General features: G+C 41.5%; 1 protein-coding gene across 1 annotated transcript in view; it reads left to right on the top strand.

The window, feature by feature from the left end:
* Positions 1 to 22,991, top strand: part of TFCP2L1 (transcription factor CP2 like 1) — a 35,627-nt gene extending 12,636 nt beyond the window's left edge. The window contains exons 3-15 of the mRNA XM_005485175.4: positions 4,602 to 4,678; positions 6,249 to 6,354; positions 6,602 to 6,708; positions 7,292 to 7,444; positions 8,317 to 8,427; positions 10,158 to 10,249; positions 11,592 to 11,640; positions 11,737 to 11,830; positions 12,695 to 12,785; positions 13,366 to 13,466; positions 14,438 to 14,580; positions 16,960 to 17,011; positions 17,450 to 22,991. Of these exons, the coding sequence (XP_005485232.1) occupies positions 4,602 to 4,678; positions 6,249 to 6,354; positions 6,602 to 6,708; positions 7,292 to 7,444; positions 8,317 to 8,427; positions 10,158 to 10,249; positions 11,592 to 11,640; positions 11,737 to 11,830; positions 12,695 to 12,785; positions 13,366 to 13,466; positions 14,438 to 14,580; positions 16,960 to 17,011; positions 17,450 to 17,487 (1,214 nt within the window). The 3' untranslated portion in view covers positions 17,488 to 22,991. The remainder of the gene's footprint in view (positions 1 to 4,601; positions 4,679 to 6,248; positions 6,355 to 6,601; positions 6,709 to 7,291; positions 7,445 to 8,316; positions 8,428 to 10,157; positions 10,250 to 11,591; positions 11,641 to 11,736; positions 11,831 to 12,694; positions 12,786 to 13,365; positions 13,467 to 14,437; positions 14,581 to 16,959; positions 17,012 to 17,449) is intronic.
* Positions 22,992 to 23,265: the final 274 nt, after the last annotated feature.

Raw genomic sequence — 23,265 nt, 5'->3', positions numbered from 1 at the left:
AATGGAATTTTTATTGGCTTGGCTTAATAATCAAACAGTTTCCAGGCTGGTTCTGTCTAGTGCTATGTGGATCTATTCTGAGAAAGAGGACACTGTTGTTTTTTGGGGCTTTTTTTCCCTTTTCCACAGACTTTAGTTGGGGATATTGCTGATTCAAAGGTTAGGGTTTAATTAATTTCTGGAAAGGCTACTTTGTTAGATTAAGTAAGGCCTGAGTCATATCAGCCTGGAACATCAGCATCCTAATTGGAAATGAGTGTATTTTATCGGTGTATTGTGCAGAAAACCACAAAATGCATAGTGCAAGTGGCCCCTGAAATGTAACACCAAAACAAAGAAAAGCAAACAGGATATTGTGGTTGTGTAGTAAAATGACATTTGAACAGAATGTAACTTTGAGCTTGAAATAGTGATAATCTTTTGTATTCAGAAATTGCCTAAAATTTCTGTGGCTGTCTAAATTCCATGGAAATCAGTAAGCTGTTAAACTTGTACCTTTTGAGCAGGTGATATCATTCCTGTGTTGAACAGAATTATTTTTCATCTGTAGTAAGTGCTTGACTTTAAATTCTACTGGCCCCACATTAAGTGGCCATGCCCACATTTAATGTGTTTTAATTATCAAAGACAATGCAAGTTTGAAAAAGTAAGCAGTCTATAAATCCTCCTTCAGATAGGTGAAATTGCTTCATAAATTATGAACCAGGAACTCTCTGGGCCTGGGTGGTTGCTATTTTACTGGGTACTACTTAGTTTGTAAAGTGAGTTGCTCAAGCTCTAGCCTAGGAGGAGATTACATGAATTTCCTTTTGCCCAGGGAATGTCTGTTTAAAATAGAAATTACAGTGTATTGAGTATATTTTCACCTGCCCAGGTTTTTATTGGTGCCCCTGAAGCTTTCAGTGAAGTTGGGACACAAACAGCATCTCAGGAATGTGTTGTGGTTTTCTGAGTATTATTACTGTCCTGTTCTCTGCCTGAGGTAGCGAAGAAGGATTGTGGTGAGTGAGGGGAGCACAGGGTCACACAGTTGTGCAGGAGGCTGCTGCAGCATCAGCTGTGCTGGGGATTGCTTGCAAAGTGTCCCCTTCATTTCAGGTGGTGACAGAAGTGCTTTAGGTGCCCCTGTGCATGTGCCCAGTATTACACCTGGCCTGGGCTGTTCAATCAAATCACTGTTCGTCTCAGCACTGGTATTTATCAGTGTTTCCCTCTGAGACACATGGAAAAACTCAGTATAGGGGAACTCTGTATTTCAGCTTTGTTTTGGGCTTAGCTAGTTGTAGTTTAACTTGAGAACTGGAAGTGCAGATTGTTTAATCACACTTTCAGACATGTTTCTGTACAGATTTGGACACCTGACTAAGAATGATCTGTTACAGATTTAGTTTTAGCAGAAAACTGTCAGTGTGTGCCTGCTCGTGCTGGTGAGTCAGCGGTGCAGGATTTATAAATGATCTATCAGAGCCTTGTGTGACTTCTTTGCCCTTTTTGATGCCAGGGGGAGTTCAGCTTCCTTCAGGTTAGATTGCTATTATTTGCTTTATTTTACAAAGGGATTTTGTTTTCCAACATCCAAGTGGTCATTCTTTAGAGCCTTTTTTCTCTACAGTAATAATTGCAGGGCTGAGATTGTAATTCACTATTTCACTAGTTTTACTGGTAGCAATGGTGGAAAATACAGGGTGAACAAGGTTTGCAAGGTATTTTCTAAGGAAAAAGTATAATCCAAGCAGTTTGGTGCTATAAAAGTACAAGTATCTGAATGCTGTCCATGCTAATAAATTCTGGGTACCATAAGCCACAAAGTAATGAATTTGCTAGAAAGCTTTAAGGAGAATAAATTAAAAACCACTGCCAGAAGATGGATAGATAAGGGAACTTTGAGGAATTGGGACCAAATTCTCACTGATAGAGTTTCACAGCAAGGAGAAAATACCCTCATGTTTTCTGAAGCTTGGCTGGGAGCAGTCTTGTTTGATAATCATGTAGCAACTCAAGTTAAACATTCAGAGTTCAAGGGGAAAGCAGTTAGCATAAAATACCATTTTGATTGAGGCTTTTCGTGGCATAAACTGCATTCCAGGGCTTCCATCAGATGACCCATATATCTTTCATCAAAGCATGTTATTTCCTCTTTGGCTTTCTGTTTAATATTAACTCTGTCTACACTGCAGTTTCTATTTCACTGGTCTGCAGGATCTGTTTCTGACTCCCTCCAAGGTGAATCACTCCTGTCAGGTGGGGATGTGTGGTGCCTACTGCATTCCAGGCTGCAGTTCTGCCCCTATCCCTGCAAGGGGGTCAGAGATGGCGTGCTGCAGAGTTTTTGAGTGCTTGATGCTAGTTTGAAAGGAATATGGATGATGCTTTTATACCCGTTCTTTTCTTTTGTCTCATTGTAACTTAAGTTAAGCAGATCAGGCTGACCAAAGAGCGAGAGTGTATCAGTGCACAAGGGTGTCCCAAAAACCTGCTCATTCCTGAGATACTTGCTGAGTGGCTGACAATGCTTCTGGTTTGACCACTGCCTTCCTCCATAGCACAGCTCATACCACTACATTTTGCTGTCCTTGTTACCCCTGAGTACAATCACAGATGTCTTTTACTGTCTCTTGCTTTCAAAACCTAAATTAATATTCTGTAATGATTAATTAGCCTCATACCTGCTTGGGAATGAACTGTAAGTGCAAGGGATACTTGGCTATGTGAATGGGCTCAAGATGATGAACTGTATCACTCTGTAGCTGAAGTGTATCTCCAGAGTGAACCACTGAGCAGCCAACATAGATAAACATGAACAGCACATACAAGTGCATAGCACAGCAGATGTGGCACTTAGGGACATGTTTTAGTGGTGAACCTGGCATTCCTAGGTTAATGGTTGGACTTGATGGTCTAAAGGGTCTTTTCTATGATTCTGAGAGAAACCCATTTTTTTTAACCTGACCTTGATCTTTTTTATGCTAATATAACAGAATTGATGCTGTACATATCTCTAAAATTTGCCAGGTGAACAATATTAACATGTATCAATGGAAGCATTGGAAAGTCTTGTGAGTTTAAGTGTGGAAGACCTCAATTTCAGGACTGTGGTTTACAAAATCTACTTTTGTTGTCTAGCAGTCTTCAGAAGCAGGTCACTGTTTTAATTTGTTTTACTCATGTGCCAGGAGATGGGTAAAGATCGGTGCATGTTGCCATGGTTATTTTGGTACTTCATGTGGTTTATTCTCTGTTCTCCCCATGCTCTCAGTCACTTGCTGGATTCAGGGGTCATTTCCTGTTTGCAGAACTCCTGCTAACATCAGAAGGGCTGTTGTGCAAACATTTGGGGCTTCAATATGCCCTCTTTTGTCCTTCCTTTTTTTTCTTTTTGCTATCTGCCAGCCAGCTGAATAAGCACAATTATCTCTGTGCTCTGTGGATATGGTCTGTGCCCATGCAGGTGGGATTCTCAAAAGGCAGTCTGCCTTTCTGACACATCTGCTGTCATAAGTTTCCCATTTCTAAATCCAGATCTGAAAATTCAGCATTTTTGTCTCTGCTGGTAGAAACTGCTTAGAGGGAGATAGATCTGCTTTGCAGTTTTCTGCAGGGCCAGTTCTGCAGAGATACTGGTTGAGCCAGAAAAACCAAACTGGTCTGCTTCTTGGTGCCTGCCTTGTCCTACCCTGTGCATTTTTCAGGAAAAGGGAGGATAGCAAGATGAACAAGAAAAGCTAGCCATAAGGTACACATATGCTCCATTAATCCTAATGATCCTACCCTGCCTTGGTACTGGTTGCTGGCTTATTGTAAAGACTTGGTGTAGTACAGTGAGCATTTGTACTGTCTTAGTCATTTCTGTGTGTAAGGTATTGAGACATCAGCCTCCTTTGTCTGCTGTCAGCCTTGAAGAGATGTTATTTCATAAACCAGTTAGCTGAATTCTGTTGAATTGACTAAATTCCTTATGTGAGGGTGGTGGTGGGGTGATGGGAGTGTGTATTCCCTTCCTGGAACTGGTCCTTGCACATGCTGTAATACCCATTGCTGCCTCCACACCAGTCTGGAGGAATATTTATGCCCTTGGCAGCGACTTTCCAGGCCTTATGAAACTTTTTTTTTGTGGTTCACCAAAACACCTTACAGGCCTGACTGCTCCCTGAGGATTGCAAGATTTTCCCCAGTTGCCATCCTCTGCAGAATTGTTCCTGGACCTGTTGTGCCAGCACCTCTTCGAACAAGCACTGCTTTGGCAGAATTGCTTTGGCAGAAGGGAGGCAGAGGCAGTGCTGTTACAGCCATGTGGCATGGGGGGACAACTGCCTCAAGCACCCCGGTGACATTCTGGAGGGTGACCAGAAAACCATAGCAGCCTCGGGAGACAGATATAATTGATGCCCTAATGCAGAGCTTTTAGCTGCCAAAAGGCAAACCTTCCCCTCAGATTTCTGCTGTGCTTTAGTGCCTGTCGATTACTGGGGCAAATGCATTATGTTAGCAAAAATAAGCTTTCCCTGATCAAACGTTTGCTTTATCAGCCACATAAATGCCAGCATGACTCTCTCATTGCTACAACATATTAAACACCTTGGAAATGTTTCCTTAAACTCTAGGTCAGTCTTATGAAATCCGTCTACTTGAGAATAGGAAATTGGGAGAGTTTCAAGATTTAAACACAAAATATGTAAAGGTAAGGAGAAACATAGATTTCTTTTCTTCCTGCTACTACATACAGCCTTTAATGAAGGGCCTGACCTTGCTCCCACTGAGACAATGGAAAGCACTTTGCCATTGTTTTTAATGGAAGCAGGGGTGATGGAGTTGTTGAGTGCTAGTTTCATGGGACTATGCAGCTTGGCTTTGCAGGGCTTCAGGGCGACCTTTATTCTATTTGTGATCATGACCCCAGAGTTTCACTATGAATATTGGGTTCAGGGGAATCCCAAAGTTCAGTGGTGAACACGGTCAAAGCTGTGGAGAGGCAGACTTGTCTCCCTGCTGAATCACAGCAGCATGCCTGGGTTGTTACATGCCAAATGGAGGGCCCAGGTGTTTACATAGTTCTGCCAGGTAGATTCTGTATAGCTCTGGTTTACTTTGGTAATGAGCATAATGATGAACATATAGAACTTGATCATTTGGTTTGGGGGACTTTTTCCTGTTGTTTCCTCCACTGCCAAAACAGTTCAAATTCAAAAACATTGGTCTGGACCCTGGTTCTGGATCCAACCTTCAATTCTTGACTTTCTGCCTCAGGATTTCCTTTGAGAAGTGGGAACTAGTTGCAAAATTAGTATTCCAATTTGGATTTGTTGTCCAAGTTTAGGCCGTTCTCTGTTTGTCTTTTGGCCCATTTCAGGTAGTATGTGGATTGGGATTCCAATTTTGCAGGTGTTCCCACTGTGGCATGTTTGCATCTTGAAGCTAGGGTTTGATTTAGGCATTTCTCAGGTTCACTGGCAAAAGTTTCTCACTCACTTGATACAGAAGTCCCCAGCAAGAGTGTGGGCTTGAGAAACTGGGATGTTAGGGGTCATTAACTCACATAAGTATAGCACTGTGAATATACAAAAGAATGTTTCAGTTAGGAGTACTTAGGACTTGTCTGCCCTGGGGATTGCCTTTATTCCAGCCTTTTATCTCCAGTTATTGGCATGGCTGCACCATTGCAGACCAGTCTGCTGTTACAGATGCTTTCCTACTCTACCTTCCCTTGTTTCACTATTCTGGGGCAAATCCTATGAATGGCTCCTAATGGCTGGAATAAAGTTTAATTCCCACTGACAAGGTGTCTGGACATGTCAGCTCCACTGGGACAGGGACAGGTGAGCTGACTTCCACATTTGCATATCACAACGGGATATACTGGGGTTGGGACATGGTACAGACTCATTAAATATTACCCCCATATGAGCCTTTTTTGGTGTTGAGGCAAAATAGTGATGTTTACATGCCATGACACCTAAGATTAGGTGGACATTGCTATAGTGAATTCCAGAGTGAATCCCAGAAAGCTGTACAGGGCTGTGTTACTCCTGTAAGATGTGCCCTGTGAAAGGGGAAGTGTGTTTCTCTCTCAGGGGTCCCTTAGGAATTTGATACCCATGATGATGGGTCTCTTAGGGGGACCCTTCTACTCTCCTCATCAATGGGGGTGAGAAGCATAACAGATCAGCTTTTGCTTCTACTCTGGAAAACCAAAGTCATCTTGAGAGAGGGTTCTGGATGCCATTGCTCATGCTGCTGTCTTTTTTTAACAGAGTATAATTCGTGTGGTTTTCCACGACCGCCGCCTGCAGTACACGGAGCATCAGCAGCTCGAGGGCTGGAGGTGGAGTCGGCCTGGGGACCGCATCCTTGATATAGGTGAGGCTATTTCATTGTGGCACCTCTGCTCTGCTGGGGACGTGAGTGGTGCATGCAGTGTTTGCATGAGTGTTTAGGTTTCCTAAGAATCCTGTATGTCTTTGGGAGGGAAGGAGATCTAGCGCTATAGGTCCCGAGTAGAGCTGTCTTTGATGGCTTCGCTTTCACATGCATGTTCTGATTGTATGGAAATGCTTTCTCTTCTTCAATTTAATATTTTTAAAATTTTAGGGGTTTTCTTCTACAGATATCCCGCTGTCAGTTGGTATCTTGGATCCCAGGGCTAGCCCAACCCAGCTGAACACTGTTGAATTTCTCTGGGATCCGTCAAAGAGGGCTTCAGCATTCATTCAGGTAAGAGATAAATCATATTTCTGTGCTAAATACAGTGGTTAGATATCTTTTAAAGACCTGGGGAGACAAAATAGCCAGTACATGAACAATAGAGAAGAGTGGTAATGATAATTACTAACTTGTAATAATCATGTGTAATTAATTTGTAGGATACTCGCTAAATCAATTCACTGGCTACTTGTTAATGTTGGAGTACTACCTGCTACTGCCAGGATTTTCTTTAAAAAAGTACTCAGACACTGGTGTTGCTTTCTAAGCATAGGTTTTATTTTGAGAAAACTGTTCATAACCTGTTTTCCTTGCTTTCCTCTTTCATGACTGTTTCTCATTCTGAGCATCAACAATCTGTTTTTAATCTAAATGAGGGATTTACTTAAAGGGTGCTTTTCCTGATGCCCTGTTTCTTTCTGAACTGCTTGTTCTGATTATTTTGTCAAAAGGAACAGAAATGAAAACATACAAGCTCTTCTGCCTCTTAGGTTTTTGTGAGGAGCCAAAACCTCATGTTCAGGCAGTATCTGAAATTCAGATGAGCACAGGTTCCAGCTGTCTCCAGAGATGAGCACAGTTTCTCTTTTGCCAGGTACATTGCATCAGCACAGAGTTTACTCCACGGAAACATGGAGGAGAGAAGGGGGTGCCCTTCCGGGTGCAAATCGACACCTTTAAGCAGAATGAAAATGGTGAATACACAGAACACTTGCATTCTGCAAGCTGCCAGATCAAAGTGTTCAAGGTATGAGGTAGTTTCGGCTTTGTCATCAACTAGATTAAGGCACAGGAACATGCAAAGATTTCAGGTGGTATAGGAGTGATGCAAATATTGACGTAAAAGAACAGACTTTTAACTGGATATGCTTAAGATCTTAAACAGGACTCCTGTGCACATGTTGCTATAAACACTGACCTACACAGTAATTCTAGTTGAAATGTTACACCAAGACTTGTGCCAGTCTGTTGCACCTCAAACACTACAAAAATACTGACATATTTGGGGTATCCAGTGTGTTTTGATGCTCCTAGGCAATCAAGGCATTAGGGCATCTTCAGTTTCTTTTTTGAGCCTTCCATGAACAGTAAAATTTTATTGTGGAGATCTTAAATACCTTTTTGCTGTTGTTGGTGCACAGTTTGTCTCTGTGGTACCTGGAGGAGAAAAAGGTTCAGAGAACAAGCATCTGTGAAGCTCCTAATCCAGGCATGGCAGACCTATAGCTACTTAACCACAAACTCTCCATAGGCCTGTTTGCTCAAGGGATCTGCTGCTCCAGTTTGTTCCTGTGAGCAGTGTCTTTCCTGTTTCTGGAAAGATGCTACAAATGCCAGTTGAGGTGCATAACTTATGGACTGAAGTAGTTGGAATCACATCTCGGGGCTGTGGTCTGTCTATTTCAGAATTGCAATAGGCATCAGTGGTGGATGTACAGAAACAGTAGGGATGCTTGATTAATTCTTTTGTCTAGAAAATGCAGATCTGATCTTGTTTCATATGTAGAATGCATGTAAATCTTAAGGAGGCTTTTGTGAACAGATTAGATAAATCTGTTGGCCTCTGTCTCCAAACTAGTAATGCTTGGCATAAGGGAGAGCCTGTGCTTGTACTTATAGCCTAAAGGAGCAGACAGAAAACAGAAGACTGACAGGGAAAAAATGGAAAAGAAGACCACCCAAGAGAAGGAGAAGTATCAGCCTTCCTATGAGACAACTATTCTCACAGAGGTAAAGTGTTTTAGACACATCATACTACATCATGTTGGGAGATAAATTTAAAAGAAAACAGCATCTGAGCCCTGGAGATTGTCTTGTGGAGACATGTGTGCTCAGATCTGAGTGAAACTGAGAGTGAAGCAAAATTATAAAATGACTCACTGCTGAAATTTGTGAAAGGTGCCAAAGTTTGTCTTGGGGTATAAACTATAACCCTTAGAAGCCTGGCTTAAAAAAAACACCAAAACAACAACTTTCTCAGTTTTCACCACTGTGCTCCTGGGCACTTGTCATGGCCCTCAGGTGCCCATTGTATGAAAATACAGTTGTCTGTATTTTTTTCAGAACTGCTTGGCAAAAGCTCATGTTGAAGATGGGACACTCGAGCAGATGAATAGGCTGTCTGATTAAATTATTAATCTGTTTTTCTGTGAGTGTGCCTATGAAGCTGTTGTTACATGCAAGATTTTGGGTTGTACTCTAGGAATATCTTGTCTTATGTTCTGATGCATCTGGTGTAGCGTTGTGTGTGTTTCTGCCCCTCCCTGTCATTACTAAGATGTTTGTATAAACTTACCATGGGCTGTAGAATTAGTCTAATTAGAATTAGCAACAGGACTCAAGATATTTAAAAGTGTTGTTCAGTCTCCCTATGGGAATGACTTGTTATTTGATTGAGTTCTTCTTTTTTTGGAGGGGCTTGCTGGACTTCCAAAAATGATGTTAATTATTCTTAATTTAAATCAACTTCCTATTTGTGAGATCCAATCTCTCCCACTCCATTTTCCTCATGTTGCCAGGAGCAACCAGCATGTTTTCTGATTGACAGACCTAATTCTACTGAGTTGGCAGATCCCAGACTCTCCCTGTGAGCTCTGATGCACTTTGACATATTGCGTGGGGAAATGTGGGTTGCCAAAGAGTTAAATATTTGCCAGTGCTTGCGGAGATTATAAAACATTTGCTAGTGTTTGTGGAGATGATAAAGCTCCAAAGCTACACTTGCTGCCTTTTCATCATTGCAAACAAGGCCACTACAGAGCATTTTCTTGAGCTCTTGGTGGTGGGGGGTTCAACAGGGCTAGATTTCTCCTGCTGATTACTGTGGCTTAAATTCAGGACAGAGTCACCAATTCTAGCTGGGTTACTCTGGTTTTATACTACTGTCATGGAATGTGGAGTCTGACCTATACTTGTGAAGGCTTTTAGTAGCTTTGTGTCTGTCTGTCTTTCTTAAATTTTCTCCACTTAGTACCCATTTATGTCTGGAGCTGTTTGGCTAATAGCCAGAGGTTTCAGCAGGCTGGTTCAGATTCTGCTCTTTTGCTGGTATAAACCTGAAGCAATGCCACAGGAGCATTTTTGTCACTCTTGCCTGGATTTAATTAGGGATTTATAATTGAGACCAGGGGTATTTCTGTATCATTGCTGCCTTCAGTCTGAGTTGACTTACTGGTGTTGCTCTGACTTACAGCTGTGCACGCTTTGGCCCAGTGTTATTTGGGGACAGGCTTTGTGAAATGGGAGAAAGAAATGTGGAATGCACAACTGGAATCAATCTTGGCCCCCTGACAGCCCACTTGGAGAGCAGTGTAGAAAATCCATGGCCTGTCTCCTCCTCCCAGCAGGAGTGATGAGCTGAAGCTAGTGGCGTGGCAACAGCATGAATGTGGTATTAGAGGAGAATCAAATCCTTTATTTCCATCCTTATGAAAGTTTCCCCACTGCCTTTCTTCCAACAGTGCTCTCCCTGGCCAGATGTGCCTTATCAAATGAACAATGCTCCATCTCCAAGCTACAACAGTTCTCCCAACAGCTTCAACCTCGGAGATGGGTATGTAACAAATACATGCATTATCTTCCCTCTTGATATGGTAGCCTTTGTGTGTTTGTGCATTTCTTACCCTGCAAGATGATGTTAAGGACCTCCCCCCTTTCTGGCAAGCAGAAAGTATTTTCCCAAAGCCTTTAAGACCTTCCATCCAGGAATTCCCTGTAGTGCAGAGTACTGTTTGTACATGTTTATGTGGTGGCTGGAAGGGGAGCATCAGAGGGCCTCAGGCAACCCCTGGTGAGAACACACCATGCCCTGTACCACCAACCCCAGTATCTTCTCACAAGTGTGTAAAGGCTTTCAGCACCTCTTCAGAGTAGGTGTTTCTTCCTTAATTTCTGTCTTGAGGTAGTTTGGGGTGCTGAATTCCTGGGTGAATGACACATAAAGAAATCCTGTTTGGGGCAAAACAGCCTGGCTTTTGAGATGCCTTTTCAGAACAAAGGGCTAATGAAGATATGTTTAATTCATTAAATAGCCATCATAATGAGACAGCTCTAGTGATTCTGAAATGCTGAAGATGGTAACTGGTATCAGAAAGGTACAGAAGTGTCCCTCAGTACTTATCAGTCCTCCCTGCTACATACTTCCCCTTAGGAATTTGGTATAGGCTTTTATTTTTGGTAGGACTCTGCCATCTTACTGCCTTCCCACACAACTTAATTACCATGTTGTATTCATCCATGTTGTATCACTAATTTTCAATGAATCCCCTCAGACTATGAAAAAGAACAAACACTGAAATTACAAAATTTTGTGTTAGTAGAGAGATCTGCTGAGTATTTTTTGCCTTTGGCAAAATCTCTGATATGTTTAGGAGTCCTGTCTGTGTTTAGGAGAATTTACTAGAAATGTGGTTTTGCATGATTTATGCCACTTGACTATGTTTAAGATAACACCAGGGTTGAATTATAAGATCCTTTATTCATTTTTTTAAAATAATTATTATTAGACAATGGATTTAGTTAGGATATTTCTGGCTCATAGAAATTTCAAATTCAGCCACCCTGTAGGTTACGATTTTCTTGCTTAGGTGATGTCACATTAGTGAGTCAACCGTATGGAAAAGCTTGATTGAGGTCAGTAAACCTGAGGTTTTTCTCTCAGTTTTGAGGAGAGCCTCAACTGACCAAAAAAAGACTCAGGTAGAGAGTGTTTTTTTAAAATTCTTGTACCAAATTTTGAACACTTTTTAAAGATCTGATAGACAAAAAAAAGCCAAGTTGGATGTAACTTGTGAAAATTGAGTCAAATAGAGGAGGGGGAAGAGGATGGACACTGCAATGTAAAACTTAAAATAATGTGTTTTTTTTCTCTTCCAACTTTATATAATTTCTTTTAGCAACAGTTCTCCAACCCACCAAATGGAGCTCCTGCCTCCCACCAATGATGTAAGTACTTGAGATCATGTTAATGTGGTGCTTTTCTCTTTTAGGACACTGGTGAACAGTTCATTTCAAGACCTTCTTATTCTTTTTGCAATGTAGCATCTCCTTCCTTCTGCTTCTATTCAAGATGCCCAGCAGTGGCTTCATCGTAATAGGTTCTCTCCATTCTGTAGACTCTTCTCAAGTTTTTCGGGTGAGTTTAAACAGTCCAAATATTCTGGTTTTTTTCTCCTCTGTAAGTGCAGCTCATGTAGCATCTGCTGCTGGCCACATTTGATGGGATCCTTGGTCTGATCCAGTGTGGTTGTTCTTTGGTTCTTAGATCAGTTACCAGTTATCAAAACTGTTTGTAGACCTACAGAGTAAGTAAAAATGGAAGGAAATAAGTTAAGATGGAAGGGACTTCGTAAGTTCAGGAAGTGCAACTTCAAAGCAAGTCCAGGGCCTTGTGCAGTTGCCTTTGAACATCTCCAAGGCTGGAAATTGCACAGTGTCTCTACACAACTTCTTCAAATACTTAACTATTCTGACAGTGAAAATGTTTATTCTTATGTCTAGTCAGCACTTCGTCTTCTGTCTGCTGCCTCCCATCCTGTCCATGTGCATATTTAAGAAGCATCTGGCACCTTCACTGTGCCCTCCATTCAGTAGTTGTACACACCAGTAAGGTGGTGGAAGGGGCAGCTGTTAGAGGTGTTGAAACCATGAGGAGACTCTCTCTGGCTTGCAGCACGATGAAATAACTCAGTGAATGTGACAGTTACAGAAGACCAGGTCATTTAATGGCCAGTGTGAAATATCTGGCTTGTTTATAAGTTGGCTGGAATATTTTCCAATGCAGCACTGTTCTTTTGGCAGCTTCCAGCTTTCAGTTCCACAGTGATTGATTTAAAGTGCACACCTCTCTGAATTTGCAACTTCTCTATATAAATCGATCTGGTTTAGCTTTGTGGATTCTCTATGCCCTCTACCCCTGCCCTTTTCTGCTGCCCATACATACTATTTGGAAGCTGAGATTTGCTTAACTTCTGAAGAAAAATCAATTTGAAATATGTAGGTGCCGACTTACTGAAGATGTCCAAAGAAGATTTTGTTCAAATCTGTGGGCCTGCTGATGGAATTCGGCTCTTTAATGCAATTAAAGGAAGGTTTGTACTGTTTCCTTCCTATTTTTTTATGATCCCTTGATAATTTCAGTGTTAACTAGAAGTTAATCTTGGAGTTGTAGCATTTAAATTTCCTTTTAATACTTCAGAGAGGTTCTCTCAGGGACTGGAGATCACAATGATATTCAAATCCAAGCACAGCTCAGAAATGTTGCCAAAACAAAGCAACATAATGTAGATCTCTAGTGGTTTATTTGCTACCAGCTGATAGCTTGCATCCATTTCATGAGATACACAGCCTACACTACCCTATGCTGCTCATAAATTCTACAGCTGAGCAGGATTTAACTCAGTAGAGGCAGGTATGATGAACTGCTTAGCAAGTGCTGTAAACTGTTCTTACCTGATGTTGAAAAGATTAAGATGCTCTGCATCACCTCCCAGGAGTCTCTTGCTAGACATCCTAGGCTGTCTAGTCACCAGCATCAAGACTATCCCTTAGTTTGTTACTTATGCACGGCATGAATGATTCCATCTCTTATTGTCTGATAGCTGACTTGGAACTTCCAGATCTATTTCAGATCTACTTGGTAACTTACTACTGTCTTTGATTAATCCATAGAAATGTGAGGCCCAAGATGACAATTTATGTCTGTCAAGAACCAGAGCAAAACAGGTCTCATCTCCACCAAAAACGAGAAAATGGAGATGGCAGTCTTTGTGGTAAGTTCTTATGGATGGATTTGGTTAAACACTTACCTGGTAAGAATGCTGCTTTCTGCCTGAGCTCCTGTGCAGGACAGCTTGGTGTCCTTAGTGTTTGAAGGGATCCTTTTTATCCCAGTTTTGCCACTTTGGTTGTGGTTTCACAGCTACAGATTCCAAATGACACTGTCTGCCTGGGGGACAGACTCAGCTTACAAATTATCTGCAGAATGCCACAGCAAAATCTCTATTCAGTTCTTAGTAGGCACAACAGCATTAAAAACCACCCTTCCATCCACAATTTGCTTTAGATTATGTCTTCTTGTCTGAAAAAATTCAGGGAAATTAAAAGTGAGTATGTCTTAAAGTAATGTTATAATTCTTGAAAGTTCAAAGCTTTTGGGAATTTTTCATCCCTCATGACACAATGTGCAATCAAATGAGAACAAAGATTATCCTTAAATCTTGCATTTAGTAATAAACAGGCACAGCTTTCCTACCTGGTAGCTATAATTTGGATTTCTAAAGCAATACTGTCATCCATGGTGTTACCTTTTACATTGTATGTTTTAGTTTGTGCCTATGGAATCAGTGAATGGTGTCTAATAAAACACTGTTTTTGTGTCACACAGCATGTGTTTTACTATTTGATTGAATTATTTTTTTTTTAAACTTCAATAATCAGTAAAAAAAGATTATCTAAAAATATAAGCAGCTTTATGAGAAGGCTGTTTTAGTGCCTCATGATGCAAGTTGTAATTAGTCCCCATGTTTTCCTCTGGGTAAAAGTGATGTTTTAATTGCCTGCTGCATAGGAATAGTGGGTATTTTTCTGCAAATCATCAAGTCAGATATTTGGAGGTTGCTTTAAAATACTAAACTTGTTTATTCCACTTGAACCTTCATCTTAAACCCATTTGGTTGTTGATGCTGAGTGTCTTGGTGCCATCTATATTTGCTATTCTGTAGCTGCTTTCCACTTGTTGCAGTGTACCATGCAATCTTCTTGGAGGAGCTGACCACGCTGGAGTTGCTGGAGAAGATTGCGAACCTGTACAGCATTTCTCCACAGCAGATCAACCGCATCTACCGGCAGGGACCCACGGGCATCCACGTCCTAGTGAGCAATGAGGTGAGGGGCTGAGGGCTGCAGCTTGGTCAGGGCTGCAACACTTGTCTGACTACTTGGAGTTAGAATGAACTTTCAAATTATGGAATGCTTTTTCAAGGGAGAACTGTAAAGCCGTTAATCCCACCAAGTAGTGAATCAGCATGCACAACACTGATTTTGGTGTGGTTTCAAGACCTTTGCTTTGTAAAAGATGTTGGGGTTTTTGTTTGCTTTTTTAAAGTAAAAAAAACAAACTAAATTGGTCATTTATTGCGCTCTACCTGAAAAGAGGTTGTGGCAGTGTGGGGCTCTGTCTGTGCTCCCAAATAACAAGTATCAGGATGAGAGGAAATGGCCTCAAGTTGTACCAGGGAAAGTTTAGATTGGGTATTAGGAAAAAATTGTTAATTGAAAGGGTTACCAAGCATTGGAGCAGGCTGATCAGGGAAGTGGTTGAGTTACCATCCCTGGAGGTGTTTAAAAGTTGTGTAGCTGTGGCACTTGTGGATGTGGTTTACAGTTGGACTTGCTAGTGCCAGGTCAATGTTTGTGCATGGTGATCTTAGAGGTTTTTTCCAACCTAAATGATTCTATGAATTTCTTTTCATTTTGGCTACTTACACACATTTTTTTAAGTAAGGATCTAAAGAACTTTCAAAATTAAATAGGTAAGTTGCCCAAAGAAGGTAAGTTTTAAAATCTGTAGGGCAATTAGTTTTACATCTTGGCCCATGTTTCCAGGCACTGGGTCTATCACTATATGCATACTATAATTTATGGACCTCTGATACTGTTTGTGTCCCCTTATATGATGCCTAATTTAGTCCATTCCATTAACTTACAGGTTAATAGTGAGTTGCCCTTCTTCCTCTTTTTCCTCTACTAAATTACTCATTCATGCACCAGAGTCACTTAAGGAGCTTCATTTAAAGAAGCATTGTTAAAACAAATGAAGCAGAGCATAGGTCTCAACTGGAGCCTAAATGGAAGGCTGTAATGCTTATTCCTGAAGTCTCCTTGCTATTTCAGCCTGATTAAATCTGAAACTTCAGTGCTTTATGGATGCAAAGTGCTTGGAGGCAGCTCTTGGTAGGGGAATTGCATGAACCAGCCTGGGTATAAGGCTTTAAGTATTTGCTTAAGTCAATTATTAACAAGTTCTATTGCTTTTCTAATATTTTTTTCTTGTTCTAGTACTACAGTGGCAAGAGTGTGGCACTCTGTGAATGTACTTCATGCATCATTAGGCAAAGACACACAAACTGGCCAGAGAAGCCTGATTTGGAGGAGTAGGGGCTGGATGTTAAATCCAAAAGAGTATAGGGAGATCAGTCCAAGTTGAAAAGGGTGTTTTGATGTGAGAATTTACAGCTGAAAAATGCACTTCTTGAATGATACTCAGTAGCTAGGAGAAGGCTTTTTCACAAGGCTGGATTTCATTAACTGATCAGAGAGGTTCAGGTCACACCTCCCTTCTCTGGAATTGTGTCCAGCATTTGTCTCAACTGTATGAGACACATCCTGAAGGTAATTTACCTCTTCTGTCCCACATAACTACTCTAAGATGGGAGGAAGCATTGACTAAGGATGAGGCTTAAATGGGCTTTTCATATCGCAACTGAAATAATCTTTATCTCCTTATTTAAGGCTGTCACTAGAATCTGCACCTCTTCTGAAAATCTAGGTGCCTCTCATGAATAGCTCAATAGCTTTAGGTTCTGGTCTTTCTTCCCATGATTTGCCTTGCTTCTTATAACAGTTTCATTACAATTCTTCTTCCTTGACAAAATACAAAAAGTAAAGGAATCCTGCAAGCACAGCACCTGTACTTAATGTCTGATCAAAATAGTCAGATGGATGCTGCTGAGGTGGCTTTTCAGTAGCAATTCCTTTATTCAGCAGGGAGTCCATTTCTTGGGGTTTACCATTTCCAGGTTTTCATTAAATGCTGATGTAAGTTTAGCTGAGCTCCATAGTTTAGCCGAATATATAATTACCACTGTTGGATTTTTAGGAAAGGGACTACCTTAATCCTATCTAAACTAGTACAGCTTCACTGAACACAGCAAAGGGTGTGGTCTTTAATAAAATATTTGGAGTGGTAAAGGAACCTTCAGGATCAAGAGCTGCAAAGAGGATGGTAAAATGCTGAATAAGCTAGATTAGTTTCAGGCAAGCACATTTAGTGTGAGCTTCCCTTAAACACAGTAGCCATTGCAAGGACCTTATTGATCAGTCATGTACATTAATAATCTCATGGGCAGGGTTACTCAGGACTGGGCAGGATTAGACACCAAATGCTGTTTAATACCTCTCCTCTAAGTCTGTACTGGCTCTGAAAGAATTGTGAATTTAATTGCCAAAAATGTATTGTGTTGGCTTTTTCCTTCTGTCCTTCAGATGGTGCAAAACTTCCAAGACGAGTCCTGTTTTGTTATCAGTACATTGAAAGGTGTGTATTCCTGCTGCTGTTACCTGTTTCTCTAAAGATAATTCCTCCTTTCAATTGCACTAAATGTTATCACAAACTCACTGCTGTTATCCTGAAAAGATAAGTAATCTAATCTAGTATAAGTCAAGCTGTTGAGTACACTCTGATAGACTGATCAATGCTTTACTTTCAGTTACACTGCTACAAAAATTCCATAAATGCATTGACACCACTGACATAAATGAGCAGGAAGCCTTTGAGTAAAACAATAAAATACGATAGTATGTAGGAGTTTTTAATGTAAATTATTTGACTGAGCTGTTCAACATTGGTTTTCATGAGTGGATTTTGAAACAAGTGTAGGAACTATTGCAAACTACCTAGAAAGAAAATTTCAAGTTCTGTATCTCTGGTGTTTCTTTAAAGCAATGAAAACATGTTTTGCATTTCTTTTTATAGCTGAGAGCAATGATGGCTACCACATCATTTTAAAATGACCGTGCTGCACAGAGAGACTTTAACGGCCTAAAACTTAGTGCCTCACTGAGATTGCTACAACCTAGACTGGAAACACGAAGAACCTTCTGGATAAATGCTCCTGTGAACTAAGAATTACCAAACAGCTTAAGAAAAAACTTGCTTTTACAGATAGAAATTTTTGGTGGTGTGTGATTTTGGTGGGTTTGGTTTTTTTTGTTTGTTTGGTTTCATTTTTGTTTTGGTTCTTTTGTTTTTTTTAAGCTGGAGCTGAGAACATCCTCAAAGCTTGTACATGTTTTTTCCTCCCTCCCTTCCTCTTCAGTCTTGAAAATTGTAGAGGTTTCTGCTTATTACTTAGAAACATCTGCCATGTACTAAAGGGAAATGAAAGATAAACAAATCCCAATTCTCTTCACCCCTCATGTTCAGGTGAATTGATTTACTTACAGTTCTGAGTGCTCTCTTGCTTTCGACACACACCCTGATGCTGATGGATGTGGACTCCCCAGGGTTCCTCTTGTACTCTTTGAGGTGGAAGGCTTGGGGCTACTCCCAGAACAGATTGGGCAGTGCAGAGGATGGGTTTGGTGCCCACCCTTCACTGAAGTGTCAGCTCTGGAAGCCCCCCACACTTTGCTGTTCTGCACCTGCAGGTGTGCTCCAAGTCCAGAGACCCTGGTCCCTCGTGACAGAGCTCCTGTAGTACTGATCCAGCAGAGCAGTTCTGGGGGTTCAGTGCAGGACAGACAACTTGTGGTGAGCAGTTGAGTACCTTATTATCTGTGGCTTAAGAGTAGTCTCCTTGAATGGAGCATATGAAGGTTTTCTGAGGAACTCTTTTGAGCATTGGAAGCTATAGTGCTCGTGACAAATTCATACTATGGATTTATTCTACTCTACAAATTAGTGATTAACTGCTATCTTTACTGTAACTGGGAATTAGAAGTTATAATCTTAATGGATTTTCATCCTGTTACTGAAGTAAAACTGTTTTGATCAAGACCAGGTAACAGATCATCTTAGTTGCTGCTTCCTATATTCTTGCTCTTTCACCTTTGACTTCTGTTTCCCATATCTGTAACTGTGATCAGCTCCACTCTCCCTTGGTCTTTTGGGACTCCATCCAAGCTCCATTGACCTAAAAAGGTGGCTTCTGCTGAAGTCAAAGGCAAACTGCATTGCACCTTTCTTGCATGGATGAAAGCATTTCACATTTGACAGCTAACTAATGTGGCTGTTTCCCCAAACTGAGTGTCCATATACCATCAAAATCTGATTCTTGAACATTTCATTTCATTTCATCCTGAACTGACATGGAAAGCTGAAATACCAAACATTTTCCTGGAATGGAAATTTTTGAAAAAATGAGAAATTGTCAACTGGAAAACACTGAATAAAATGTTCCAGCCTTTTGAAATGGAAACATTTAATTAAATCCATTTGGCCCTTAAAGCAGCATCAGTTTGAGCTACTGTTGCAGCCCTCAGAAATTGTCATTCGAGTGCCTTGTGCGCCATGTCTCCCTTGGGGCTGAGCTCTTTGGCTGAATCACAGATCCCATGATGCTCCTACCCTGGGTTAGTCAAACAGGGAATGCGTCATGAGGGCTGGAGAGGTGCCCAGGGAGAGAGGGGGCCGCGGAGCCCTTGAGTTACAGCTCCCAGCTGACACTGGAGGAATTCGGACAGACACGGACTGATATCTCTCTGACAAAAGTTATGTGTTTCAAGTGTTCCCAAAAGAAATAAACAGCAAAATATTGAGAAAAGCAACCTTTTTTTCATTAAAGCATCAAGTTTTGCGCAAAAACCCCACCCATCTCCACTGATTTTTTTTTTTTTTTTTAACACTGAAAATAATACTAGAATAGAAAACTTGTGTTACAATGGGAAAGCCTTCAGCCAACTCAGCTAATTGAGCAGCAATGCCTCCTTAGGCACGATCTTGCTCAACTGTGACTGTCATGGATGCTCCATGAATTGTAGGCATGCAAAAAGGATGTTTAGGCTTTGGGATGTGGCGGTTCCCCCTTCTGTAATGAAGAAATTGAGGCTTCTTGGTTGAGAACCAAGCTGTGTGGGCAAGGAGGAGCTCCTGGCCATGGAATCCAGGTTGTGGCCAAACACAGCTGCCTTCCAAAACAGTGAATGAATTCCAGATGCCTTTGTGAGCAGGTGGGACAAGTGTGCCCTTGTGCACCAGGAGCTGCTTGATTTATTTTCTAGAAGATGCTTTGGAAGATGGATGTTGGCTGTGGTTTTTCATGCTGCTCTGTAATACTGACTGTCATGGGCATGCAGCTCAGGTGAATCTGACCTTGTGCGAAGGGTTCTAAATAGACCTTGAATTTGCCAGGAGTGTAGCCTGTGTCATATCCTATCCACTTGGATGTGATAGCCCTCTAACTGAGGGGACACAGCAATACTGATACAGTAGAGTGAAGGCAGGATAGAGGTGGCTTTGCTGCCAGAGTTAGGGACTGAGAGCTGTTTTTGTTATAAAATGTCTAACTTCCTGATTTTTTTAAAAACTAACTCTTGCCTGTAAGGAATTATATGCCAGGGTCCTCATAGTGTTTCAATTGCACTTGCTTGATGAATTTTGAACAAAAAGAAGTCTCTTAGGGCCTTCCTGTATTTAGATTTTTTGAAAATAAATAATTTTAGGATGAATTTGATATCTTGCTGTCATGCTCTAAAAGGATACACCAGAGTAAACAATCCCATAGCCTATGTATATTTTCCTATGGGTTGGCTCTGTGTGAGCCTGTTGTAAAGCTGTGTGGCTTAGGGGTGTGTGTAATACCTATCCTTATTTGACAGAGTAGTTCTAGTCCTTGTTTAGCCTCTGTAGCCCCATCAGGAATTTGGAGGTTTGTGGTTAAGTAACATACACGTCCATGAAGGCACAGCATGGCTGGTTTGGTGTCCAGGAGACTGCTGAGTTACTTCAGCTTAGAATCACACACTGTCTTGAGTTGGAAGGGACCTGAAGGGTCACAGAGCCCAATGCCCTGGTCCTTACAGAAGTACCTAAAACTGATCTCTGTTACTATGAGCGTCATCCAGAGCAGCCCAGGGGCTCCTGGAACTCTGGCAGGCTTGGTGCCCTGACCAGGGGCAAGGGAGGTCCCTGGCAGCCTGTCCCAGTGACCAGCCACCCTCCCAGTGAAGAACCTTCTCCAATGTCCAGTCTGAACTTGCCCTGATTCAGCTTCACTGCCTTCCCTTGCTTCTGCTGCTGGTCACCAGAGAGGGGACATCAGCACCTCCCTCCCCTGCTGCCCTTGAGGAAAGTGCAGAGGGATAAAGAGAGAAGGAAAGACTTGTCTCACCTGTGTGTCAGGTAATCCTTGACTGTCCTTGGATCTGCCATCCCTGGAGGGACTTGTTTGACTCGTTTGTGGAAGTGACAGCCTCCAGAAGGAAACTTTTGTTTCCTCAACAGTGGAGGAAGCACAAGTGTCTAGTCTGGGTTAGATATCTAAATTCTAGATAGGCTAAAGGCAAGGGAGGTGAGTAGCTCCCACTCATCTAAATAACATTTAGTTTTTTTACTAATTGCCTGTTACATTTATTTTTACTCTTTTTTTATAGTTGTTGCTTCTACTTCTTTCTTAAAAAGTAAGAAAACCTACTCAAAGTGATTTAACTGGAACTTCTTACAGCTATATGTGAAATTTGTGCAGCAGAACTTTATAAGGACTGGGGCTTAGGATAACAGTGAGTAACACTGTTTATCAAGCTGTCCAGCTCTTCAGTTGTATGTATGATGACAGCCACTATGTGTAGAAGGGCTTGCTGGGGATGAAAAGGCAGGATCATTATCTGATTAATACCAATATGACTCTAGCCAGTACTGCAGAGTATAAACTTTCATTCTTGTCGGATCTGTACTGTCTGTTTGAAATTTCATAAATTGTGGCATTTTCTCTATCAATGGAGTAAAATTACAGAGATCAATTAATATGACTTTGATGAGGTCTGGAAAACTCACAGTAATGCCCATGATACACACCTGCAGGGCAGGGAGAGGGCAAACGATCTGGTGATAAAATCTTGGCCATCTGATTAAGGTGGCAGGACTGGTGCTATTAAAATTAAAGCTCCTGTTCTTTCTGCTGGCCCTGCATGGTTAATTGGCTAAAGTAGAAATAATCATTCAATATGGAAAATACTGGAGTTCTCATTGTCTTAGTGTGAAATTTAATGGGCTGAAATTTCAAGACTTTGAGGTGGTAAAAGGATTCTTGCATTTGAGAAGCCCTGAATGGCACTCTTCTTATAATGTAACATATACATACATATGCATATATATATACATATATATCCACATACATACTGTACTGTATCAACACATATTTGTGCTGGGTACATGTGTTCTTTGGCTTTAACTGGTACTCTGCTTTGTTTAGTTGCAGTTCAGTGTAAAAGACTCTGGTTGATCAAGCTTCAAAACCCAGCCATTCCTTGGGTAGAAATGTAAAAGTCTATAGTAGCAACTAGGTGATTTGGACATGGTACACTTGGAGTGATGTAAGTTTGATAAATTTCTGCAATACAAATCCCAGGCCTTGGTGAAGATGAGCATATACTTTCACTAACACTGCAGTTCTACATTGCAGCTTCTGAAAATTAGAGTAACAGAAAAATAGATTGCCCAATGCTTAGTGAACTAGTAAGGCTACTCCATAAGCAGAACAACCATACGATGACTTTTCCTAGCTCAATGTTGTATTGCTTAAGCATTGGCTGTAATTCTAACAATCATCTGGTGGATGACTCACATAGGTTTTTTTGTCTCTTATCTGTTGGGATTTTCTTTACTTTTCAAAGAAATGCTTATAGTCAGACTGTAGCTTCTCTTTCTCCTCCAGTTATGAAATGGTTTAACTTTATGCTAGTAATGGAAATATTTTCATTAGATTATAATCTCTTTGACAGCACAGGGTACTCAGAGTGGGGAGTGTTTGGCTTTGATCATCACTACTGTGGGTGAATATGAGAAGGCAGACTGGAGGTGTATCTAACATACTTGGCTCTCTCTAATAAATGGGTTAAGCTAGTGCCTAATTTTTTGTGCATTTTTGATTTGTACCTTTTTTTTTCCCATTCCCTCAAAAATCTGCTCCCTGGCAGGGGGTGCATTGGTGACCAGATGGTGTGCCCAACTTTTTAAAGTAGCCTGCTGTCCTGGTTTGCTTGGGGTGAGTGTTTATCTTTCAAAAGGGAGTTACCACTCTTCACTGACAGTGCAGCTGTTAGAGGCAGGCAGTGCTGGCCACAAAGCTGGCATGATGGGCAAGGGTGGGTGGAGGTGGGTCGATGGGAGGCTGAGGCGTACCAGTTGTGAGTAAATACTGCCACACTCTTCGTCTTTTCCTTTGTTGGTTTTTGGGGTTTTTTGTACATGAATAAATAATAAAAAAAGCATATTTTGCACTGGCTCTTGTACTGTTGTGCAGAAGAAATCTGTATCTAGAATCTGTGCTCCAGTCAAAATGCAAATAAATCTGTTTGTAAGAAGCACGCTTTGGTCTCTGGTTTATTTGGTGCGGTTGGGCACAGGAGTGCCTTGGCATCGGCTGCTGCTCAATGAGGGGCTGGGCACCACCTCGGGGTGAGGGGGAGCAGGGGGTGCAGAGTGCTGGGCAGAGCATGTTGGCTGCAGCCAAATGTCCTGCAGCGATTTCCTCGAGTTGGGACTGCCTCCATTTCCCCACAGCACAGCGCAGTGCCCAGCTCGTGTTTGATCCGGTCACGGCACGAGGAGAAGCCTCATCCCTGCAGGGCTGT

This window comes from Zonotrichia albicollis, chromosome 10 (assembly GCF_047830755.1).
Source record: "Zonotrichia albicollis isolate bZonAlb1 chromosome 10, bZonAlb1.hap1, whole genome shotgun sequence".
Taxonomy (NCBI): domain Eukaryota; kingdom Metazoa; phylum Chordata; class Aves; order Passeriformes; family Passerellidae; genus Zonotrichia; species Zonotrichia albicollis.
Note: the sequence above shows the minus strand (reverse complement) of the source record. Positions and strands in the feature narration are given on the sequence as shown.